The sequence below is a fragment of the Schistocerca gregaria genome, chromosome 1, assembly GCF_023897955.1.
Source record: "Schistocerca gregaria isolate iqSchGreg1 chromosome 1, iqSchGreg1.2, whole genome shotgun sequence".
Taxonomy (NCBI): Eukaryota; Metazoa; Arthropoda; class Insecta; order Orthoptera; family Acrididae; genus Schistocerca; species Schistocerca gregaria.
In genome coordinates, this window is record NC_064920.1 from 289,102,103 (window position 1) to 289,128,789 (window position 26,687).

At 38.8% G+C, this 26,687-nt stretch overlaps 1 protein-coding gene across 1 annotated transcript in view; it reads right to left on the bottom strand.

The window, feature by feature from the left end:
• Positions 1–26,687, bottom strand: part of LOC126341283 (centrosomal protein of 76 kDa-like) — a 139,783-nt gene that overhangs the window by 85,254 nt on the left and 27,842 nt on the right. The window contains exons 2-3 of the mRNA XM_050001761.1: positions 9,540–9,750; positions 8,971–9,459 (exon numbers count right to left, since the gene is read on the bottom strand). Coding sequence (XP_049857718.1) covers positions 8,971–9,459; positions 9,540–9,750 — 700 coding nt within the window. The remainder of the gene's footprint in view (positions 1–8,970; positions 9,460–9,539; positions 9,751–26,687) is intronic.

Consider the following 26,687-nt stretch of genomic DNA (forward strand, 5'->3'; position numbering starts at 1 on the left):
CTTATGAAAATTCCACCACTGACATTGCAACTTGTTTTCTAACTGCAAACACAAGTAAACACATGGCCTTACAAGAGATACAAATTTATTGAGTCATGGAGTGTCAATTACAGGAAAACAATGAAAATAGTATACATATCTTGAACACATTTAACAACTGAGGGTCCAGAGGTCTGTCCATGCCCCTACAAATTGGGGCATTCACATCAGGTGTCACTGATGTGTTGCGTGTGCACAGAGAACCTGCTGATGGCAGTCAGTCACCAGGCTGCCCCTGGCTGCCACTTTGGGTAGCTGTGGACACAATGGATGTCGGTGCACACTAAGCTTGCTGTAGTGGCCCAACTTATGTCCACTGTCGGCAATAGGTCTAGTAACTGGTGGCTTACTACAAAAAGTTATTTACCTCTTGTGCGAAATCAGACTGCAGTTATAAAATTCAAAAGACACAAAAGGGAAGCTGTGATGGAGAAGGGAGTGAGACAGGGTTGTGGCCTACCCCCAATGCTACTCAATCTGTATATTGAGCAAGAAGTAAAGGAAAGCAAGGAGAAATCTGAAAAGGGAATTAAAGTTGAGAGAGAAGAAATACAAGCTTTGGGGTTTGCTGATGCCACTGTAATTCTGTCAAAGACAGCAAATGGTGTGGAAGAGCAGCTGAACGGAATGGATGCTCTCTTGAAAATGAGTTACAAATGAGCATTGATGAAAGTAAAACATGGGGAATGGAATGCAGATGAATTAAATAAGGTGATGCTACAGGCATTAGACTATGAAATCAGACACTAAAAGTAATAGATGAGTTCAGGTATTTGTGAAGAATAAAAGTGACCCAGTGACCTTTGCCTATCATCACCCTTGTTGTGGATCCCCCCTTCTACATCTACATCAACATCAATACTCCGCAAACCACCTGACGGTGTGTGGCGGAGGGTACCCTGAGTACCTCTATCGGTTCTCCCTTCTATTCCAGTCTCATATTCTTTGTGGAAAGAAGGATTGTCGGTATGCTTCTGTGTGGGCTCTAATTTCTCTGATTTTATCCTCATGGTCTCTTCGCGAAATATATGAAGGAGGGAGCAATAAACTGCTTGACTCTTCAGAGAAGGTATGTTCTCGAAACTTTAACAAAAGCTCATACCAACCTACTGAGCGTCTCTCCTGCAGAGTCTTCGACTAGAGTTTATCTATTATCTCCGTAACGCTTTCGTAATTACTAAATGATACTGTAACGAAGCGCACTGCTCTCCGTTGGATCTTCTCTATCTCTTCTATCAACCCTATCTGGTACGGATCCCACACTGCTGAGCAGTATTCAAGCAGTGGGCGAACAAGCGTACTGTAACCTACTTCCTTTGTTTTTGGATTGCATTTCCTTAGGATTCTTCCAATGAATCTCAGTCTGGCATCTGCTTTACCGACGATCAACTTTATATGATAATTCCATTTTAAATCACTCCTAATGCGTACCCCCAGATAATTTGTGGAATTAACTGCTTCCAGTTGCTGACCTGCTATATTGTAGCTAAATGATTATGGATCTTTCTTTCTATGTATTCGCAGCACATTACACTTGTCTACATTGAGATTCAATTGCCATTCCCTGCACCATGCGTCAATTCGCTGCAGATCCTCCTGCATTGCAGTACAATTTTCAATTGTTACAACCTCTTGATACACCACAGCATCATCTGCAAAAAGCCTCAGTGAACTTCCGATGTCATCCACCAGGTCATTTATGTATATTGTGAATAGCAATGGTCCTATGACACTCCCCTGCGGCACACCTGAAATCACTCTTACTTCGGAAGACTTCTCTCCATTGAGAATGACATGCTGCGTTCTGTTATCTAGGAACTCCTCAATCCAATCACACAATTGGTCTGATAGTCCATATGGCTCTTACTTTGTTCATTAAACAACTGTGGGGAACTGTATCGAACGCCTTGCGGGAGTCAAGAAACATGGCATCTACCTGTGAACCCGTCTCTATGGCCCTCTGAGTCTCGTGGATGAATAGTGCGAGCTGGGTTTCACATGACCGTCTTTTTCGAAACCCATGCTGATTCCTACAGAGTAGATTTCTAGTCTCCAGAAAAGTCATTATACTCTAACATAATACGTGTTCCAAAATTCTACAACTGATCGACATTAGAGATATAGGTCTATAGTTCTGCACATCTGTTCGACATCCCCTCTTGAAAACAGGGATGACCTGTGTCCTTTTCCAATCCTTTGGAACGCTATGCTCTTCTAGAGACCTACCGTACACCGCTGCAAGAAGGGGGGCAAGTTCCTTCGCATACTCTGTGTAAAATCGAACTGGTATCCCATCATGTCCAGCGGCCTTTCCTCTTTTCAGCGATTTTAATTGTTTCTCTATCCCTCTGTCATCTATTTCGATATCTACCATTTTGTCATCTGTGTGACAATCTAGAGAAGGAACTACAGTGCAGTCTTCCTCTGAGAAACAGCTTTAGAAAAAGACATTTAGCATTTCGGCCTTTAGTCTGTCATTCTCTGTTTCAGTACCATTTTGGTCACAGAGTGTCTGGACATTTTGTTTTGATCCACCTACCGCTTTGACATAAGACCAAAATTTCGTAGGATTTTCTGCCAAGTCAGTGCATAGAACTTTACTTTCAAATTCATCGAACGCCTCTTGCATAGCTCTCCTCACACTACATTTCGCTTCGCGTAATTTTTGTTTGTCTGCAAGGCTTTGGCTATGTTTATGTTTGCTGTGAAGTTCCCTTTGCTTCCGCAGCAGTTTTCTAATGCGGTTGTTGTACCATTGTGGCTCTTTTCCATCTCTTACGATCTTGCTTGGCACATACTCATCTAACGCATATTGTACGATGGTTTTGAACTTTGTCAACTGATCCTCAACACTCTGTACTTGAGACAAAACTTTTGTGTTGAGCCATCAGGTGCTTTGTAATCTGCTTTTTGTCACTTTTGATAAACAGAAAAATCTTCCTACCTTTTTTAATATTTCTATTTACGGCTGAAATCATCGATGCCGTAACCGCTTTATGATCGCTGATTCCCTGTTCTGCGTTAACTGTTCCAAATAGTTCGGGTCTGTTTGCCACCAGAAGGTCTAATATGTTATCGCCACGAGTTGGTTCTCTGTTTAACTGCTCAAAGTACTTTTCAGATAAAGCACTTAAAAAAATTTCACTGGGTTCTTTGTCCCTGCCACCCGTTATGAATGTTTGAGTCTCCCAGTCTATATCCGGCAAATTAAAATCTCCACCCAGAACTGTAACATGGTGGGGAAATCTACTCGAAATATTTTCCAAATTATCCTTCAGTTGCTCAGCCACAACAGCTGCTGAGTCAGGGGGCCTATAGAGACATCCAATTACCATGTTTGAGCCTGCTTTAACCATAACCTTCACCCAAATTATTTCACGTCTTGGATCGCTGTCAATTTCCTTCGATACTATTGCACTTCTTATCGCTATAAACACGCCTCCCCCTTCACTGTCCAGTCTGTCTCTGCGGTATACATTCCAATCTGAGTTTAGGATTTTATTACTGTTTACGTCTGGTTTCAGCCAACTTTCTGTCCCTAGTACTATATGGGCGTTGTGACCATTTATTAATGAGAGCAGTTCTGGGACCTTTCTATAGATGCTCCTGCAGTTTACTATTAGCACATTAATATTGTTATTCCCTGTTGCATTTTGCCTACTCCCTTACTCTGGGGTCTGAGCTCCTCTTGTTAACCTTCCCCTCTCAGTAGATTTGCAATACCACAAAAGCAGGCTTTCACAGAAAAAAAGCTACAGCAAGTGATGTGTTGACACTTACTTCATTTATCAAAAAAGACGTCTAAGAAGAGCTGCACAATTCTATGCATCCATTGATCCAGTGGCCACCTGTAGTACAGTAGGAATCCCTTAAATACTAAACAGCACTCTGAATAGACAAAATATACTACAGTTATTGAAAAAATTTGCTACTGAGAATCAATGACAATATACTGGGTACGAAAGTACATGTTCAATTCAGTTACACTTCTACATGCAGGAAGAGAGAAAAATTAGAGAGATCTCCCAAAAAAATCAATTAGCAGCCATTGTAACTAACCATTCCAAAGTAATCCAAAGACGGCTTTATTCATGAAGCACTCAACTACAACAGAAAATGGCCTCCCATGAATCCCCACCTGATGTGATTGGCACACTGGAAAGACATACAAGAAGAGCCAGTCAACACTATTCCATGTGTGTGTGTGTGTGTGTGTGTGTGCACGCATCTCTGGTAGACAGCATGTTGGAGACATCGCTGTGTCTGCGCCTCCTGCAGGTGACTTCCAGTGGGCAGCCCATGCTGATACAGTTGGGGCCAATTCAAACGTGCATGTTTGGCGATACCACACTTGCCACTCATGCACTAGTCACAGATATAATACACCTCTCCCTCATATCACGCAAAATGGATGCCCAAGCAGTGGAGGAGACGCTGGCAGCCTGACGAGAGATACATCAATTGATGAGAGATACATCAATTGGGGTGGGAGTACCACCAGCTGATGTCAATGGAGGGAGCAGAATGATGTGCTGGATGGGCCACCGGGGCATAAGGGAGGAATGCAGGGATGCACTGGGTTGCTTGAGCGTAGTGGGGCCACGCAGCACTCAACACTTACACTAGAGAGGATGAAGCCATTTCCATCTCAATATTGTCATCAGCAGGCAGGTCCCAGTGCAGGGGCAGCAGGGCTGGACCCACCGACGATGAGAGCTGTGATAATGTTGAGGGGCCAGTGGAGGTGCTCAACTGGAACAGAAGACTGCAGCAATGCGCTCGAGGCTGGAAACGGACCAGCACTCATTTTCTGAAATCAGGAACCACAGAATGCCTCATGTGGAGGAGGCAGCCAATGGGACAGGGACACCTCCACAGCAAGGAATGATGGGCTCGAGATATAGGGCAAGGGGGTGGGCTGCGACTATGGGGGAAGGCTTTCAGAAACTAGTAGCTTCTAGTAAGACAGCACCACTGGCAGAGGACAACAAAAGCCAGTAACCATTTCAGCCAGTGACCAAAACTCTGATGCCCACACCAGCAATACGAGCAAGAAGCAGCCAGACCAACCCGACTGCAGCAGGTGGGGTGCATATTGCAGAAGGTGAAGGAGCATGCGTGGCTGCCGGCATGCAGCAACTCAGCCAGGTGGGCTCCTATTGACTCTTCATTGTGTATATATTTTCTTGATTTCTTTACATTTTTTGATGTGTATCGATGTCGACTGAAGTCACAAATTGTACACTTTTGAACAAATAGTGCATACATTCAAGTCCCAAATGAAAAGTTTGCTCTGGATTCTTCGTGGATGACCCCTTCTCCATTTTTTAAGCTTTTATCACTTCACACCTATAAGAAGAACCTGCAAAGTCAGCATGAATGCACTCCCGTGACTGGTGTAGAGTGGGCCAGGGTGACAAAGATGCCCTTGAAGCTGCTTGCTGTCAGACACCCTATTCACAAGCTATGACAAAACAGATGATATCGACATCAATCTCTGGCCAAAAACCATGTCTCCTAGCTAACAGATGGGTGTATGAAATGCCCCAATGGCCCTGGTGGAGAAGTCACAGAGCCTAGCACCATATCGTGCCGGGTATAAATACTCTGGGAGGGAAGTCTTCTATAGACAACAGCAAAACACCATCAAAAAAACAAAGCCCGACCCAACAGTTTATCTGGCCAGCCCAGTTCAACAAATCTAATCACCTGGTGGAGAACTGGGTTGGTGGCAGTGGCAGCTGCTATGTGTGAATTGGTAATTTGGAAACCAGTGACTGTATCCAACATTTCACTATCGAGATGGAATCAAAGCAATTCTTCCAGAATGAGATTTTTGCTCTGCAGTGGAGTGTGCGCTGATATGAAACTTCCTGGCAGATTAAAACTGTGTGTCCGACCGAGACTCGAACTCGGGACCTTTGCCTTTCGCGAGCAAGTGCTCTACCCTCTGAGCTACCGAAGCATGACTCATGCCAGGTACTCACAGCTTTACATCTGCCAGTATCTTGTCTCCACCTTCCAAACTTTACAGAAGCTCTCCTGCGAACCATGCAGGACTAGCACTCCTGAAATATCCTTTCTTCACAGCATCAGGTGATGCTCAGGAAATTAGATGCTTAAAGTGGTAGACAAGTTTTGGTATTTGGGCAGTAAAATAACTGATGATGGCCAAAATAGAGAGGATATAACATGCAGACCGGCTATGGCAAGGAAAGCATTTCTGAAGAAGAGAAATTTGTTTACACAGAGTGTAGATTTAAGTGTCGGGGAATCTTTTCTGAAAGTATTTGTATGGAGTGTAGCCGTGTATGGAAGTGAAACATGGATGCGAAATGGTTTAGGCAAGAAGAGAATAAAAGCTTTTTGAAATTTGGTGCTACAGAAGAATGCTGAAGATTAGAGGGGTAGATAATGTAACTAACGAGGAGGTACTGGATAGAATTGGGGAGAAAAGGAATTTGTGTCACAACTTGACTAGAAGAAGATGCATTCTGAGGCATCAAGGAATCACCAATTTAGTATTGGAGGGAAGCATGGAAGGTAAAAAACATAGTGGGAGACCGAGAGATGAATACACTAAGCAGGTTTCGAATGAAGTAGACTGCAGTAGTTACTCGGAGAGGAAGAGGCTTGCACAGGATAGAGAAGCATGGAGAGCTCCAACAAACCAGTCTTTGCACTGGAGACCACAACAACATGAGTCGTCAGGCACCAGCTCCTGAAAATTAACTGCAGCCATTTTATTGCACTATTACAATTTTGGTTTTCATGTCATTTTTAAAATAAGATTTAAGGTCATATTATGGCATACAAATATGTTAAAAATATTTAAGGGTTGTGTCATTCTTGATGGTACTGCCTACATCATCATCAGGAGTGATGAAACCCCAACCTGAAAAGAACATATTTGTTTTCTATTTCTAATCCTCAATATGATGTCAAACCTTATACGTGAAAGTGGCACAAAAGAAATAACTGTAACAGCATAATAAAAAGGGTTGAGATAAAAGTGAATATCACATCATTTTAATAATTTATTGGGGCTGTGGACTGTATTACAAGAAGATAATGAATTCCAAAATATAAAATTTTACAATAAATTAAACTTTATAAAGATAATCTGAAATTAACATATTTGAAAAGGTCATTAAAACATGTGTCTTAAATAAAACATAGCATATAGTTAAGGATTACTTGCTAACACACAACAGGGGTTAATAAAAATGCAACATATAAAAGGTCCATTCAATAAATAACTGGAAAACTTGTATAAAAAATACAAAACTTTAACAAAGCTTGTTCTCCTTTGTTATTTTTCAGTGGTGTCCTAGAACTACGGGCTCGGCACACCTGCCTCAAGAACTGGATGCTGGGAATCAATGAAATAAGATGGTGGCACCCATGCAGGTTTGCAGGAATGTAGAACAGCAGTGTGTCATTAGGTTTCTGTTAGCTGAAGCGTTAAAACCAATCAAAATTTCCTATCGGATGATAGTGCAATACGGTGAAAGTTATTTCAGACAATCACAAGTGTATGGATGGACTTCAAACTGGGTGTAACAACTGTTGAAGATTCACCACAATCAAGACACACTGTCTGTGTAGTCACAGTGAATGACTTTGTGAGAGTTGATGAGCTGATACAGATAAATAGACATTTATTTATTTATTTTATTTATTTATTATTTATATGCATATTATGCTGTGTGACATTGCAGCAACAACGAACATTAGTGTCAGATCAGCCCATTATATGGTTCATGACCTACTGATGGTCAAGAAAGCGTGAGTGTGTGAGGTGGACTCCAAAACATTTGACATCAGAAATGAAAGAAAGGTGCCCATAAGTATGCAGGGAGTTTCTGCAGCAGTATGAGGCTGAAGGGAAAACATTTCTTTATCATATTGTAGTGGGAGATGAAAGTTGGGTGCATTTTTAATCAAAAGAAAGAAGCTCTTAGGGGCTCAAGAGTTACTGATTATGAGGAAGTGTAGGCAGCAGAGCGTAACTAGTTACGCTCATGCCCCACTTGCTTGTCCAGCACTGACATAACTGCATACAACTTGAGGGGTATTACATTGAAAAATAAATATGGCTGTATTACATTCTCATAATAAATTCCTTTAAAAAACTTGTTTTTTTTACTGAATAACTCTTGTAGCAAAACACCTATGTTATCCAACTATATTCTTTAAAAATACCTGCTTTCCAACTTCCTGAGCTCAATATTTTCCTAATTATGAAGTATGCTGGTTCAGTTTTCCAAAAAACCAATGTTTCAATAGAAAGGCAGAAGTTTTATCAAATTCCTGATGTCAGCCAAATGGATGTATGCAAAATGTACAGTGTTAGTAATGACTAATAAATAAGTAAGAATATATGGCATAGTATTACTTTCAGGATAATCAGTTTACTTGTTGTAAAAATGAGTATTGTACACAATATACAAATCCAAGTAAAATTAGGCCTTTAAGTAAACATGACTGTATGCATGAATTAATTAATGTTTAATTCTTTTTAGATGAAGCTGACATGTCTAACAACATCATAGAAGATTATAGTAAGAATAAATAATTAATAATAAACAATTAACTAGCTAGAAGGATATGCAATGCTGTTTAGTTTCACTATTATTAATAGTATTGATAACAATCCAATAGGTTAATTTTTTCTGCAATTGTTTCTAACTAACAAGAAAACAACAGGAACTCATCAAATGGACACTTATTCTTGAAATATATCTATGGAAATCACAGCAAACTTCAATAATGAACATCAGTAATAACTACACATAAGTTGACAATTTCATGCTGTATGAAGTCTATGTGTATCACAGAAAAACAACTAAACCAAAGTATCACACCAATAGCATCCTTCAAAACTACAGTTATATAAAATAGAATGGCAAATTAATTTTTAAAACTCACCAACTCCCAGAAACTCCACCATGAAACATTTCTGTGAGCCAGAACAAACAAGGATCTCTCTCCAATCCATGAAGTGAGAAGACAGAAGACGTCTCTCACCAGATGATGATACCTTCTGAAGAACAATATGGATTGGATCAGAAATTGCCAAGAGTTGTCCTACGTGTGGCACATTAAGTTCAAATGTGAAATTTCCACTGAACTGGGGTTCACAAGCACATATTGTGGGCTTAACCCAACGTCTCTGACCGCGGAAATAAAAGAAAATGTTGAGCCAAGAATCACTGCTATTCAAGGACAGCTGTTCTTCTAACAAGAAGTCAATGAATGCTTTTCCACTTCTAACTTCAATTTCTAACTGTGTTCTGAACTGACCCAGTCTGTCAGATGGATTGTCTGCTGGGCTGCTTGTGACTTCCCTGTTTGATGATGATTCATGAAATTTTCTTGTTGGCAGAGCATTCTGTTTGACACCCAGGATGAATGTGCCTAGAAATGGATAAATATATGAAATTTTGTATTTTCCCTTTTTTAACTTAGATTTCTGTTCTCTAGTGGTGTTATTTTACCGTTAACATCATGTTCTCTGGTTTCCTTCTTCCTTGATCCACCTGCAAAATTTTCAGGGTTCTTACTACTGAATGTTTTGATGGCATCATCCAGAATACCTTTCCCTTGTAAAGCATTCAAAATTTTTTGAGCAACTAATTCTCTGTTTGAGTCCACACTCTGTTCACCTAATTTATTGATAAGTTCTCGAACATGAGTTTTTATGCCAGCCTACACAAAAAAAAATTCTACAGTTAGATCATTTAAAATTATTTGTTTGTTCTCAAAAGACAGGATAGACAGCATTCAGCAGAATATAAAAAGTATAAAGCAAAATGAAAGACTTTTGTGAGACAGGAAGACAGAATTTTTACACTGAAAGCTTTTATGTAAACAAGATAAGTAAATTTTATGCTATCACATCACACCAGTAAAAGGAAAATTACAAATACTATTTTCGAAAATTTAAGCTCCTAGCTTTCGGAATAAATGTTCCTTCATCAGGGAGGAGAGAGGGGAAAGAAAGGGAAGAAGGGAAAGTGGATTTAGTTACTCACAACCCAGGTTATGAAGCAACAGGGAAAGGAAAACAGGGAAGGTAGCAAGGATGGAGGCATGGCTGTCAGAGGGAAGCCAAAGATATTCTACTGCAGGTACTGTGCCAGCTTCAAACCAAAGAGGATGCATACAGAAGTAAAGAGGTGTATAGTATAAAGATGTAGGATGGAAAGATGCATGAATGGCTAAAGAGGAAAGGGAAAGAGGAGAAGACTGAAAAGTAAATGGGAGTGAGGTTGTTTAACGTAGGTTTAGTCCAGGGGGATGACCAGTGCTTTCCTCTCCCGCAACTATCCTGCAGACCTTGTCCACAAACAGATCTCCCGAGCAATACATTCCTCCCCGTCCAACAACAATATTCCTAGCCTCAGACCACACAGAAGCATCCCCCTTGTCACCCAATATTATCCTGGCCTCGAATACATCAATAAATTACTCCGCCAGGGATATGACTTTCTCAAGTCAACCCCTGAAATGAGATCATCCCTTGACAAAATTCTCCCCACACCACCCAGAGTTGCCTTTCGTCGTCCCCCTAACCTCCGTAACATCCTTGTTAAACCCTGCAATATTCCCAGACTACCTTCTCTACCCAGCGGTTCCTACCCCTGTAACCGACCCCGCTGCAAAACCTGCCCCATGCATCCCCCCACAACCACCTACTCCAGCCCCGCTACTAGGAAAACATACACAATTCAAGGAAGGGCCACGTGTGAGACTACACATGTCATTTATCAGCTGACATGCCTGCACTGCACAGCCTTTTACATCGGTATGACAACAACTAAACTGGCTGAGCGCATGAACGGACACAGACGAACTGTCCGCCTAGGAGATGTCCAATACCCAGTAGCGGAGCATGCCCTCCAGCATAATTCTAGGGACCTAGGAACCTGCTACACTGTACGTGCCATTTGGCTTCTCCCACCCAACACCAGTCCCTCTGAACTGCGGAGATGGGAACTTGCACTCCAGCACATCCTTTCATCCCGCCATCCCCCTGGACTAAACCTACGTTAAACAACCTCACTCCCATTTACTTTTCAGTCTTCTCCTCTTTCCCTTTCCTCTTTAGCCATTCATGCATCTTTCCATCCTACATCTTTATACTATACACCTCTTTACTTCTGTATGCATCCTCTTTGGTTTGAAGCTGGCACAGTACCTGCAGTAGAATATCTTTGGCTTCCCTCTGACAGCCATGCCTCCATCCTTGCTACCTTCCCTGTTTTCCTTTCCCTGTTGCTTCATAACCTGGGTTGTGAGTAACTAAATCCACTTTCCCTTCTTCCCTTTCTTTCCCCTCTCTCCTCCCTGATGAAGGAACATTTATTCCGAAAGCTAGGAGCTTAAATTTTCGGTTGTTTTTTGTGTCTCTATCGGCTGTACTGAGCTGAGGTAAGTACTGGCCAGCCCCTCTATCTCTTTGTAGTAATTGTTTCACATCTTTATATGAGATTTTCCATTAATTAGTTAAATACTATTTTCTTCTTGTTTCCACTGGATGGTCCATGAAAACCACCATGTCTTTGGTCAAATTATTAGTGTGTTTCATCTCTCCGTAAATTGTAATTTACATAACAGAAGCAGGTGATTTTTGACACTATTCAGCAGATTTCATGAAAAATAACAGCGAAATATTTAACATCTATCACGATTTGCCTGATTAGATATTGTTTACAGAGAAGCAGCATGCTCAGCGATAATTGTCATCATTCATATCACCAAATTATTTGCAATTATTCTCAACAAGCAGCTGGATTGTCTGTTCTCAAACAGTGATTTTGTCTATAAGACATATATTCAAAGCAAGTCACGCCACAGTTTTTCACACTATGTTGATCATACAAACACAGTTTCAGATCTTGTCATAAGACCTTACACATTCTCTTTTAACACAGTGTTCAGTATGACAATTTTTGATAACTGTCCAGCAAGAGGGTGTTCTTTCCTCAACTCATGGCAATGTAAGATGCACCAAAAATGTCCATGCTAAGCAGGAAAACTGCTTGGCTGTGGGAATAAATGTCCCTGGTGCAAAAATAAGAGAAGATCTACTAGTGTTCCATCCCCTTATATAGACTGCAGACATGCAACAGACTGTTAATATATTCTGTTTGATATTGACCAACCTTCTCCTCTCTAAATATTCATATTATTATCCTCACTCCTTAAAATCTTGAAACGATTGAACTCAGCTACCTATGCTATTAGTGTCATTGCAAATTTTGGAGACAAGCACATCTGTAAGTTAGCTTACCATGCATATTTTCATTCGTTGCTTTCTTACGGAATCATCTTTTGGGGCAATTCATCACTAAGAAAGAAGGTATTTATTGCACAAAAAAGTGTTATCAGAATAATGTCTGGGGCTCATCCAAGATCATCTTGTAGACAATTATTTAAAGAATTAGGGATATTGCCAGTAGCTTCACAATATATATACAGCCTAATGAAATTTGTTGTTAGTAACCCAGATCACATCAGAATTAATAGCACAGTGCACAGCTACAATACTAGGAGACAGGGTGACCTTCACTACCGTTCACTGAATTTGACATTGGTACAAAAGGGGGGGAATTATACTGCCACAAAGATTTTTGGTCAATTGCCAAACAATATCAAAAGTCTGACAGACAACCAATCGGCATTCAAAAGTAAGTTAAGGGAATTCCTGAATGACAACTCCTTCTACTCCATAGATGAATTTTTAGACATAGGCCAAAGAAATACAGTAAGCATTAACAATTGTACCGTATATAAGACTAAGAATGATTATTTGGGATAAATGAATCTTGTGTACTTTGACACGTTCCACATCATTACAAAAGAATCGTGTTCATGATCCATGGAACAAGTAATATAACTAAGTAATCTTTAATCTAAATGTAGGTTTGGACATGGCAGCAGTTTGCAAAGAACATTTCATTTGCTTGCCTTCTGCTGACCATTGGATTGGGTTAGTCAAGCTACTATGGACAGGCACAGTTTAATGTTGAATCTGAACTGTTCTACAATTTCACAATTGCTGTCTACAGAAGATATTGCCAAAAGAAAATTCCAGGGGCAATCAGTGACAAATCCCAGACCTCTGAACTTTTAACATGAAGTTGAATCACAGAACCACCCAACCACAAACTCAACACCTACAGAAATTGCAAATAAATCCATGATATAGGACAGTTCCCATGAAACAGCAAGGTTTCTACTTTAATGATAATATATATGATCCAAAACATGTTAAAATCATCACAAAAGACAAAGTCACATCACATTCTGCACTAGAGACTGACAGTACAACTTTTTTTTTTTTTTTTAGATACACCACAACTTTCAGTTTCACAAACACTTAACTGCCACAACCTGAACGAAGACAGATTCAATGTGAGCATCATTGTTAATATATAACTGCATAGATATGTTACCTGCAGTTAACCAGTACCATCAGGATTTCACTCCACATACAACACAAATAATATGATCTAGACTTCATAAAATGATACAGTAGTATCCACTCTACCTTGAATCATGACTAATTAGGAAACCTTATCACAAAATTTGTAATTCCAACCTACACACCAAGGCCTTAATGAGAAAAGGGAAAAGTAGCAACCTCAATTTTATGAGGCAGAGAAAAGTTTCAGATGATACACCTGATAGCCTGGGAATACATGCATAGATGATCAATGGCTCGAAAAGGCAAAGCAGGAAGAGAATTTCCGCCCCCCCCCCCCCTCCCCTGTAGCCCCACCCCTTTTACTCACTCCCTCATCTGTACTCCAGCGGGTGCTACATAGCTAATAGAAGTTGGGCACCTTCTGCCTATGGGCAAACCAACAGAAAGATACCACACTATTATCCCCTATATAATGATGGAATTGCTTGTAAAATAGTCTTGACCATACCCTCTGTTGGCTCTCCAGAAAGACAATATACAAACCACAATTCTCATCAATCAAGAAAGAAAACTTTAAGAAAAGAGGTAGGACAACAAAATAAGACTTATAATAATAACATGAAATGACTAAACATTGCTACAAGTAGGAAAAATTAGAAAATCCAAAAAGCAGTTTGGCATTCAAGCCCGAGTCTGCAGTTCATGGTCCAGTGGCTAGCATTGCTGGCTTTGGATACGGTGTACCGGGTTCAGTTACTGGCTACCTGGGGACTGGGTGTTTGTGCTGTCCTCACCATTTCATCATCATTCATGAAAGTGGGTAGACTGGACTGTGCACAGATTGGGACTTTGTATGGGCACTGATCAGCACACAGTTGAGCACCCCAGAAACCAAACATCATCATCATCATCATCATCATCATCATCGCCATCATCATCATCACCACCACCACCACCACCACCACTATCGCAATTCTAGCCCAAAGTGCTGGAGTTGGCAGTCATGTGCACATGATAAAATAGGAGCTGCAACAGGATGTACGAATGTGGGTTTTGTTGAGGTATTGCAGCGTTACGATCAGCTCTTGGTTAACCCTTCTGTGTGGCGAGTTAACAGAGAGTTGAGCGAGCAGCTGCTGGACGGTGCAAAAACACACATTTATACAGTGCCTGTTGGTAGCATTGGGAGATGGGGATACACTCGACATGGCCTGCACCTAAATAGTCTAGGGAAGGACAAATTAGCTGATTTAATTGTAGGTCGTCTAAAGGGGGCCACTAGCACTCAAGGCAAAACCCCTGTGACCCGAAAGGGCATAGGGGCACCTTTTTCAGGTTGAACAAGATGTCCAGACAGGCAGCTCTTAAAGGTAAAAAAATAAATGGTTCGAATAAAGGTAGAGGAAACAGTTGTGTTAATATATTTCACCAAAATATCAGGGGATTAAGGAACAAAATAGACGAACTAATAATTTGTTTTGAGAATATTAAAAATATAACAGAAGCTGATGTACTGTGCCTGTCTGAACATCATATAACTACACAAATGGAAAATGTAAATATTAATGGGTATAAACTGGCAACTTATTTTTGTAGAGACAATATGGAGAAAGGAGGAGCTGCCATTTATGTTAAGGGGGAACATAGTTTTAAAAACATAGAAACCGCAAAATTCTGTGTAGAACAGCACATTGAAGTATGCGCTTGTGAGCTTAAATTGGTCAGTGGTAAATTCATAATTGTGACTGTGTATAGGTCCCCACTTGGAAATTTTCAAATGTTTCTTAAAAACCTAGATCTCTTGCCGTGTTATCTGTCAGAAAAGGGAAAACACATTATCATTTGTGGAGATTTTAACGTAGATTTTCTTAAACACTCAAGCAAGAAGAACGACCTTGAACTATTACTTTGCTCTTACAATCTGACATCAGTCATTGATTTTCCTACTTGTATTGTACAAGACAGTAGCACCCTGATAGATAACATTTTCATAGACCAAGATAAATTAAAAGAAGTAAGCACCTATCCTATTAAGAACGGGCTTTCTGATCACGATGCACAGTTACTTTCAATTCATGACTTTGCTCCATACAGTAATGTGAAAGAAACAAACAAAATAATACGCCCAATTAACCATATAACAATTCAACAATTTAAGGAAAGCTTGAAAAGGGTAGACTGGGAGGATGTTTATCGGGAACCTGATGCAAATGTTAAATTTAACTTATTCCATGATAAACTTGTGGGTATATTTGAAAACAGTTTTCCTAAGAAATTGGTGAATCATAATTCAAATAAACTTGATAAAAAACCATGGCTGACTAAAGGGATTAAAATTTTTTGTAGCCGGAAATGGGAACTATACCAAGAGACTAGAATAAGTCAAGATGAAGAAAAGCTCAACCATTATAAGAAATTTTGTAATATATTAAGGAAAATTATAAAAAAATCCAGAAGTATGTGTATCAAGTCTGAGATTAGCACCTCTGATGACAAAGTTAAAACAATATGGAATATAGTTAAAAGGGAAACAGGGCAACCAAGGTCACAGGACAACAGTATTACTGTTAAACACAATGAAAAGCTTATAAATGAAAAATCACAGGTTGAAAATATTTTTAATAATCATTTTATAAATGTAGTGGAAAATATAGGGACCAGCTGCTCACCAGATAGGGCAGAACTCTATATGAAAGAGGCATTCCCCGTGCAAACAAATGAAATTGAAATCCTACCCACCTCACCGTCTGAAATTAAGAAAATAATAAATTCACTTAAGAATAAAAACTCACATGGAACTGATGGTATCTCCAATAGAATACTAAAATCTTGTCCACAACTGATAAGTCGAGTTCTTAGCCACATATGTAATAGCTCATTGAATCAGGGAATATTTCCTGACAGATTGAAATATGCCATAGTTAAACCCTTGTATAAAAAAGGTGACAAGACAGACGTCAACAATTATCGTCCTATTTCACTTCTGACATCCTTCTCAAAAGTGTTTCAAAAAGTAATGTACTCAAGAGTAACTTTACACATTAGTGGGAATAACGTTTTAACAAAATGTCAGTTCGGTTTTCAGAAAGGTGTTTCAACAGATAGTGCTATACACGCTTTCACTGATCAAATTTTAAATGCTCTGGATAGTAGAACATCACCAATTGGGATTTTCTGTGATCTCTCTAAGGCTTTTGATTGTGTGGATCATGAAATCCTCTTAGATAAGCTGAAGTACTATGGAATGAATGGTTCAGTACACAGATGGTTCACTTAATATTTAACTGGTAGAATGCAGAAGGTTGAAACAGTAAACCCACATAGTACACAAAGGGCATCAGATTATTCAGACTGGGGTTGTATCAAGAATGGGGTACCAAAGGGTCCTGTCTTGGGGCCTTTATTGTTTTTAATATATGTTAATGACTTGCCTAATTATATTCATGAAGATGCAAACCTGGTTCTCTTTGCAGATGACACAAGTATTGTAATCAAGCCTAAAAAGCAAGAATCAGCTGAGGAAAATGCAAATAATGTTTTTCAAAGAGTTATTAGGTGGTTTTCCGCAAATGGACTTTCATTGAACTTTGAAAAAACACTGTACATACAGTTCAGTACAGGGAAAGGCATAACACCGGAAGTAAATATAGAGTGTGGGGGAAAATCTTTAGCTAAAGCAGATTGTTCAAAATTTCTGGGTGTCTGTATTGATCAGAATTTAAACTGCAAGACACACATTGACAATCTACTGAAACGATTGAGCTCAGCTACCTATGCTATTAGTGTCATTGCAAATTTTGGAGACAAGCACATCTGTAAGTTAGCTTACCATGCATATTTTCATTCGTTGCTTTCTTACGGAATCATCTTTTGGGGCAATTCATCACTAAGAAAGAAGGTATTTATTGCACAAAAAAGTGTTATCAGAATAATGTCTGGGGCTCATCCAAGATCATCTTGTAGACAATTATTTAAAGAATTAGGGATATTGTCAGTAGCTTCACAATATATATACAGCCTAATGAAATTTGTTGTTAGTAACCCAGATCACTTCAGAATTAATAGCACAGTCCACAGCTACAATACTAGGAGACAGGGTGACCTTCACTACCGTTCATTGAATTTGATATTGGCACAAAAGGGGGTGAATTATACTGCCACAAAGATTTTTGGTCAATTGCCAAACAATATCAAAAGTCTGACAGACAACCAATCGGCATTCAAAAGTAAGTTAAGGGATTTCCTGAATGACAACTCCTTCTACTTCATAGATGAATTTTTGGACATAGGCCAAAGAAATACAGTAAGCATTAACAACTGTACTGTATATAAGACTAACAATGATTATTTGGGATAAATGAATCTTGTGTACTTTGACATGTTCCACATCATTACGAAAGAATCGTGTTCATGATCCATGGAACAAGTAATATAACTAACTAACTAACATGAGGTGTGCTTGCTTGTGTGGGTTTCTCTTTTGGTGTGGTCAAAAAGTTTATGTATCTTTTAAATTGTGCTTGTCTGCAGCTTAACCTGACTTCTTTACGGCAAGTAGCAATCTCTCTTTTACTGTGTTGTTCAAAACGTAGTTTGGAGTTACTCAAAATGTATGAATCAATAATGGGAGAACAGGGGAGAAGCTATGGTGTTTTATTAACTTATGCAAACACACTTCCATAGTTATAGGAAATACAATTATTGAATAAAAGTTGTCACAAACTAATGTCCCACTTCAAGTTGGCTACAGAATTCAAAAATCATATATTCTAGATCAGACATAAATTCAGATAGTGAGAGAAAGGAAATAGCAAGAACAACATATACATCTACATTTCTCAAGTGGAGAGTACCTTATACCACCACCTGTGATTCCCTTGCCCTTTCCACTCACAAATGGAGTGAACTAAAAATGACTCTCTATGTGCCTCTGTACACATCCTAATTTTCCTTATCTTATCCTCATGGTCCTTGTGCAAAATGTATTCTGGCAGTGGTAGAATTGTTCTGCCATCAGCCTCAAATGGCAGTTCTCTTAACTTACTCAATAAGAACGGCGTCTCCCTCCATGGATTCCCATTTGAGTAAACAAAGCATCTCCAGAATACTTGCAGGCTGATTGAACCTACTAGTAATAAATCTAGCAGCATACCTTTGAACTACTTTGATGTCTTCCTTCACTTTGACCTGGTGGGGATCCAAAACACTTGAGTAGTACTCAAGAATAGGTCACACTAGCGTTTTATACACTATTCACTTTATAAATGAGCAATACTTTCCTAAAATTCTCTCAATAAACTGAAGTTGACTATTTGCATTACCTATCACCATTCTTATGTCCTTGTTCCATTTCATACCGCTTTGCAACATTATACCTGGGTTTATAACTGATGCAACTTTAAGCAATACACTACTTATGCTGGGTTCAAACATTATGTGATTGTTTCTCCTACTCTACTGCATTAACTTACATTTTTCTACATTTAGAGCAAGCTGACACTTATCATTCCAAACAGAAATTTTGTCGAAGTCCTCTTGTGTCCACTACAGTCACTCAATAATGACACCTTCCTATACATCACAACATCATCAGCAAACAGCTGGAGATCTCTGCACACCCTGTCTGTCAGATCATTTATGTATACAGATAATAAGAGCAGTCCTATCACACATCCCAGGGCAATCCTAATGATATTCTTATCTCTGATGAATACTTGACATCAAGGAAAGAGACTACACAATAAACTTAGGAGGGAAAGAGACTAAAGAAAAAGAAAGTGGGTGGGAATTATGATAACGAATATAGAAACTATAAAAACATGGAAAGTACAAATTTATGCCAAAGAAACCTAGAGAGAGAGTGACTGAAAGCAAGGAGAGAAATATAAGCAGAATAGTAACTGGCAGTAAGGAAGCCAAGCAGAAATGGTGGACAGTCAGAAATAGGATGCTGAAGAGCTGCACAAGACAAACAAAACACAGACAGACATAGCTACTGAAGGAAAGAAGATTAAGTTTGAACTTATCATCAACAATGGGGTCATTTGAGGAGAACTACAAGCTTGGATTGGACCAGGCCAACAGAATCTGGCCTGACTGAGGAACAAAATTGGTGAGAGTTAGCCATTCTGTGACAATTTTCAGATGCTTTCAAACTCACAGTGAAGAAATAACTGACCAACTGGCCCACAGTAAAACTTTGTATCAGCACTAGGGATCATCCACCAATTAAGCCAGAGTGTCACCAACTGAATGATGCATAATTTGGGAGAAAGTGCAAGATGACATCACTGAACCTTCAGAGAGTCCTTGGTTCTTTGCTGTGGACCATGTGAAGGGGGAGGATGGCAAATAGCATTTCTGGGTAGACTTACAATGACAGGGGAAAAAAAACACAAAAAATATGTCTACCAAGCATCATGCATTGATGACACTCTAGACTATGGGGCAAACTATTTCTCAACTAGCAAATCATTGTTAATTGGTTAAGACTGCCTTCGTAGCACCTAATGGCCTCTATGAATTCAAAGTTATGTCATTTTGAGTGTTTAATTCTCCAAACACCTTTTGGCATACGACAAACAACCTGCTATGACACTAAATGGACAATGTGTTTTTGCTATCTGGATGACACTATCATTTTTGGAAGTCATTTGAAGTACATCTAAACAACTGGAAAACATTGATAAAGTATGTTTATACCCCAGGCTTCTACCTTAAACTTAAGAAGTGCCTCTTTGTGATCCAAGAAATAAAAGTCTTTGGGCACCTAATTAATGTCACTGGAATTTATTACAATCCACAGAAAATGAGAGCAGTCATAGAGTTTGTGTCTTCTTGACACATTCACGATTTTATGAATTTTCTTGAAGTGTGCTCACATTACTGGCAATTTATAAAGGACTTCTGTACCAACACAACTCCTTTGCAGGAACTACTGTAGGAAGATACCAAATTTTTCTTGAATGATATGCAAAAAAGATCTTCCCTTGTCCTTAAGGTGCACTATATTCATCTCCAGTTGTACACTGTATTACAAAAATGCTGATACAGAGCATCACATCAAGGCTAGCAGTTATGGGATAGGTGCAATTCCGGAGCAGACTGAGAAGTGGCTGAAAAGGTGATAGTTTATGCTTCTAAGGCACTCTCCAAGTCCAAGATGAAATACTCAACCACCAAGAAAGTGTGGCTTGCAATTGTTTGGACCATTAAGAAGTTCTGGATCTACTTATTTAGCAAACCATGCACTATTGTGATGGACCACCATTCTCTACGCTGGCTAACCAGGGATCTATCAAGTCAGCTGGCGAGATGGACACCGAGGCTCGAGGAGTACGGCATCACAGTGTTTTTTTAAAGGGGATGCAAACACAAGGACACTGAATGCCTTTCAAGTAATCCTCTGGTGGAATACAGTAGCATGGGTGAACTCTCAATCATTGGTGCATTAAATAAATTCGTGGCTCAACAGAGGCAAAATTCGTCACTGCTGAAAACCACATAAGCCTTGAAAGAGGAGGAACTGACCATAGGAGAGTCTGAAGTAATAAATGGAACATTAAATAAGAGTAACTATGATCCATTGGAGCCAAAACAGTTGTTCATCATCCCAGCTCACCTATGGCCAGCTATCTTGAAGTATTTCCACAATGATGCATCATCTGATCATCTGGGATTTGTGCAGACTTCACAGAATCAGGTTCCGACTCAGGTGTCACTGGTCAGGTCTCCACCAATCAAGCTGTCACACACTATACAAGCCACTGTACAGAATGCCAGTGACTGAAGCACCTGTCGTAATTTCCTCCAAGATATCTGGTACCAATTCAGCTTGCAGAAGTGCAATTCCACCAGATCAGAATCAACTTCTTGGAGGGATTCCCAATGTTGACAAACAGAAATTGATGGATAACAGTCTGCACTACCTTACCTGCTATGCTGCACTAAAGTTGTGCCAACTGCTGAAGCTCCAGAAATTGCCACTTCGTTGTAGAAGACATCATTCTTGAAGCTCAGGGCACACAATGTGATGATATCTGATTTTGAAAACATTTTCCAGCCAAGAAGAGTCTCAGAGGTAACTTCCAATTACTATACCACCCACAGTAGAATGGTGTCACAGAATACTTTAATAAGATGTTGGCAGGCATGCTTTAGATGTATGTTGAGGTCAAACAAGAGATGGGGATACAATATGACCCACTGTGACACTCATGTACTGCAAAGTAAGACACTACAGGCTTTCTATTTCATGATCACAAGGATGAAATAACAACAGATACACCATTTCTGTATCAACTGGATGATACTCAAAATAATTACATAAAACACCTCATCACCAGAACCGAATAAGCAAGACAACTAGCTGCATGACAATGAAAAGGACCGAGAACACTCTACTGCAAGCACCAGTCAGTGAGATACATTCTGGAAGACTTGGTGTGGATTTTTGCACCTGTGCAGAAGTAAGAGTATTGGGAAAGTTACTAAAACACCACTTTGGGCCATGGCACATTCTTCACTCATTTGACATCACATAGAAAGTTGAGTATTATGACCCTTCAGTCACGACCACAAAATTGCAGAGAGGCTGTCCATGTCATCCATGTGTACTCAGTCAGTAGAGCACTTGGCAGTGAAGACAAAAGTCCCATGTTCAGGTCCCGGTCTGGTAAACATTTTTATTCTGTCAGGGAAGTTTTCTTTAAGGACTGTATTTTTGAGACCAATGTCTGTTGGGAGTACTGCAGTGTCTGCCAAAGTAAATTTAATGCATAAAGATTTGGTTTTTAGCAGAGACAATGTTTGCTGTAGCTATGAGGAAGTAATCTTTTGATTTCATGACCAATGACATCCCAGTGTCATCATTTGTGCTCCAATGACATCCCAATGTCATCATTTGTGCTTTAGGTTTTTTTTTCAAGGTCAGAGTCAGTTACACCACTGTTTTGATTGTTCCTTGTCTAATAATGTTCCAATTTCTTTAAAGTTTTTTCTTTGAGTGGTTTTTCTATGATTGAGGTGCATATGTTTGATATTTTTAATGACAGGCCAGAGGATTTTACAGGACTGATGGTAATGAAATTTCAGCTCTTTGAATGCAGCTTGTCTTTTGAATTAGGTAGAGCTCTGTCTCCCTGGCACAAGATACTATAATCACAGGAGTGTACCACATTAATATTTGAGGTGTGAGGAGGATGTAGCAACCTGTTTTAGTACTTCCTCATTCTTATCTCATTTTGTACAGCCAATCTCTCCTCATTTTCTCCATAACAATCAATGTTTCAAAGGCCTCTGATCAAACTTTGCCTTCCTTCCTTATTGGCCTTGATTTGCTTCTTAAGTTTTGATCTGGCCTATTATTATATTTGCCTTCCTTTGTTTTATCTTTCGGTGGCTGTACTTATGATTTCTTCATTTTCGTACTATACTCTTGATATGTTTTATTCAGATCTTCTATCATGCTGTTCAGTGTTAGCCAAAAATGAAATTTAATAAATTTAAGCCCACTGCATACAGTTGTTAGTTTTTCAAAAATTCATTTATGAAGTAGAAGCTGCTTCTGTCAAACAGAAATGAATTCAATTTGTTTTTATAATTTTCAATATCTGCTAGCATCTTGATTCATATTTTTATAGTTGATTCTTTCTGTCTTAGAGTAAGGTTAAGTTGTAGAAAGTGATTATATATTTGTTCCTAGAGTTGTATTTATGAATGCTACTATTGTTTAATTAAAGTCCTAACACCATTAACAAATTTAATACAGTTTAATCTTTCTCAGTGATTTGCACTACTCTATTCCCATCAAAAAATTATTATATAAATTCATCTAAGTGTATGTTCAAAAGGGCAAGAGAAAAACACAACATTTTTGTCTGACTATCCACTGCAGCAGGCCATTCACTTTTTACTGTATCTCTGTTCTGTACCTTGACTTTCTATTCTACGTAAAGACTGCTAACTAACTTTCATTCTTCTCAGTCCTCTCCCTTATCTCACAGACACTGTAAGATTTTGTACAATTTTAATATATCATACGCTTTTCCAAACAAATGTATACAATAACTGCTTCCCTGTTCTCTATAAACCTCCCTGATATTGTTATTAATAATGAAACTGCATCTCTTGCTGCATTTTTCAAAGCCATACTATTCTAAATTAAAAAGTCAATTGTTTTATATTGACATATTGTAACCACAGACAAGTCCAAATCTGAAAGCAGTGTTGTCAATGAAGTACAATAATTAACACTGAAAGCATGTTTATTACGGACATCAATGTACAGACAGAACAAAAATGCCTCCTGGACAAAGCATGCTTCTATTTCTACAAACACTGAATATTCCAGAAAATGCATCCATTACAAACATAATACATTCTGAGAAACATGTAGAAATAAAAAGTAATAAATAATAAATATTTGCTGCCGAGTGGATTTGAGATGGCACCTGCAGCATTCACAGCACTGCACCCTCTCCTGTAGAAATAGACCTGCAGTTTCAGAAGTTCTCATTGGCGAAAGCTACAGCAACCACGATCTACATCTCATCAGTGGCCCTCTGTATGGCAGTGCTGGAGGATTCCCACTTACGGATCATGTTTCATATCCTCTTCACAATGATGTGTGTCCAAAGTAGTCCTGCACATTGAAGATTCATTATCATCAAGCATATCTTCAGTTTCTTTAAGCAAGAACCTCCTATCATCGATCTGCACCTAAATACACGATAGCACTTCATTCATCTGCATCTACATCTACATACATACTCCGCAAGCGACCATCCAGTGCATGGTGGAGAGTACCCTCTATGAGTACTAGTCATTTCCTTTCCTGTTCCACTTTCAACTAGAACAAGGGAAATGACTGTCTATATGCCTCCATACATGCCCTACTTTCTGCTATCTTCGTGGTCCTTACATAAAATGTACATTGGCAGCAGTAGAATCATTCTGCAGACAGCTTCAAATGTCGGTTCTCTAAATTTTCTAAATAGTGTTCATCACAAAGAATGTCGCCTTATCTCTCAGTTACAGCAAACATTTCAGCTACTAATAGTCAGTGCTGATTCATTAGATTTACTTTGGCAGACATTGTAGAACTCTCAATAAATATAAGTTTCAAAAATAGAATCCTTAAGGAAATTTCTCAGCAGAATAAAACACTGTCTTTTACTGGCAAGTTCTCTATGAACTGAGATATTCAAACACAGCTCACAACCCACCCTCACAATTTTACTTCCGACAGTACCTCATCTCCCCCATTCACACTTCACAGAAGTACTGCAACCCTATGGTGACTAGCATGCATGGAAGAAAGGATTTTGTGGAGACATGGCTTAGCTTTGGCCAATGGTTGGCAAACTCACTAACCAACAGAGCCAAATACCAGAAGTACAACACCTGAAATTCCTTTTGAGAGCCAAATTTTTTACTCTGCAACTACAAAAGTAGATACATTTTTATTAAATTAATTAGGATGCTCATTAACTGTCCTTAGCTAGAAACATCCTCTACCTTCCTGGTGTAAGTTGACTGATGTTGACCCCTTTCAGCTTTCCCATCCTCATGCACATATCCTTGTTTCATCGATCTGTTTTTGCACATTTTCTCTATATATCCACACCATCTCAACATATCTTTCTCAACATGCAACATAACATCTTTCACTTCACAATATTCTCTAAAATTAATTTAATAAACTTAACTGAAAGTTTTAAGTCTTAGTTAAACTACAAGTACATTAAATAAAACTTGGTATTTTAATAACACTATTATTTATTGATAAAATTAAATTATTAAGTATCCACAAAATTAAACCATAATGGCCTTGAATCTCATGGAAAGTGTGGGTATGATAAGTCAAGTTTTATGTGGTTTAAATTTACTCCTGATAAGGCTCAGACTTGAAAATGATTCTTTGTATGAATACCTAGACCCAAACAAGTAAAGAACAGCAAACATTAGTTTTTTCAGCTGATTGTATCAGTCAGCACTGCTATTCCATGTGTATTACCTGAAGACTCAAATGGGAAATCTGCTGTCAGCAAAGCTACAACCCTCCAAGACAAATGTGAGATTTTGTTAAAACAAGTGAACACCCCAAATGCAAGCAGCTCACAGAACAGCACAGTAGTGGTGGAAAAGTAAACACCAGCAATAAGTGAAACAGCAGAAACACCATTATCATAAGCAGTAGCAGTAACAACAACAACAGTAGCAGAACCAACAACTGGAGCAGCAGTACATCACAGCTTAAGAAGGAGCCAAAGGCAAAATACACCTGTGTCACTCAATGACAGATTTTTATGGTTTCAAGCCACAAAAAAAAATAAAAATGTGAGAAATCAGCATGCCAACACACAGATAAGTCACAGTAAAATCTTATTTCTAAACTGACAGGTAAAACTGAAAAATATAAACTTGGTTCTTTTTCATCAAAATGAGCCCTCACTAATAAGTAAAATAAGTGAAATCCAAATCCTCTTAGAAAATGAATCAAAAACTACCTCATTATTGTGCCTCACAGAACATTGGCTTGGTGAGGACAAGGTGCAAATTGTGTCTCTACCTAACTATGTGTTGCATTGTTATTTCTGTAGAAAAATTCTTAAACATGGTGTCAGATGTATATTCAAAAGAAATAATATAAACTTTGTAAATTTAAAATTTCCTGTTGAAATAATGACAGAAAAAGATGTAGTGTTATCAGGGGTTGAGATAGTGGACACTAAACTAGCCATTATTTGTATACACAGAGCTCCAACTGGTGACATAAATACTTTCCTAAAGAGTTTGGAATATTCACTTAACACACTAACACAAAGAAACAGAAGAGTTATTCTATGTGGTGATTTTAATATTCATTTTGCAAAGGACACCAAAGAAAAGAATGAATTACTGGATCTCTTGCAAACATTTAACATGAAATCTACTGCAAAAACAGCAACTCTTGTTACAAAATCTTTATCTACCACCACTGACCAGATATTTGTAAATGTAGAAATGAACTATAAAATAGAAACACTAAACATAGGCTTAGGGTATGACACAGCTCAAAAAAAACTGAGTACAGAAACCAAGCTGCCTAACTACCACCAATAGAAAATGCAGTAATGACATTATCTCCATTACTTGAGAAAATAAAACTGGAAAGAGGAAAATATAATAATTTTATCAGCAATTTTCCTACTATTTTGAATTGTGCTTCCCT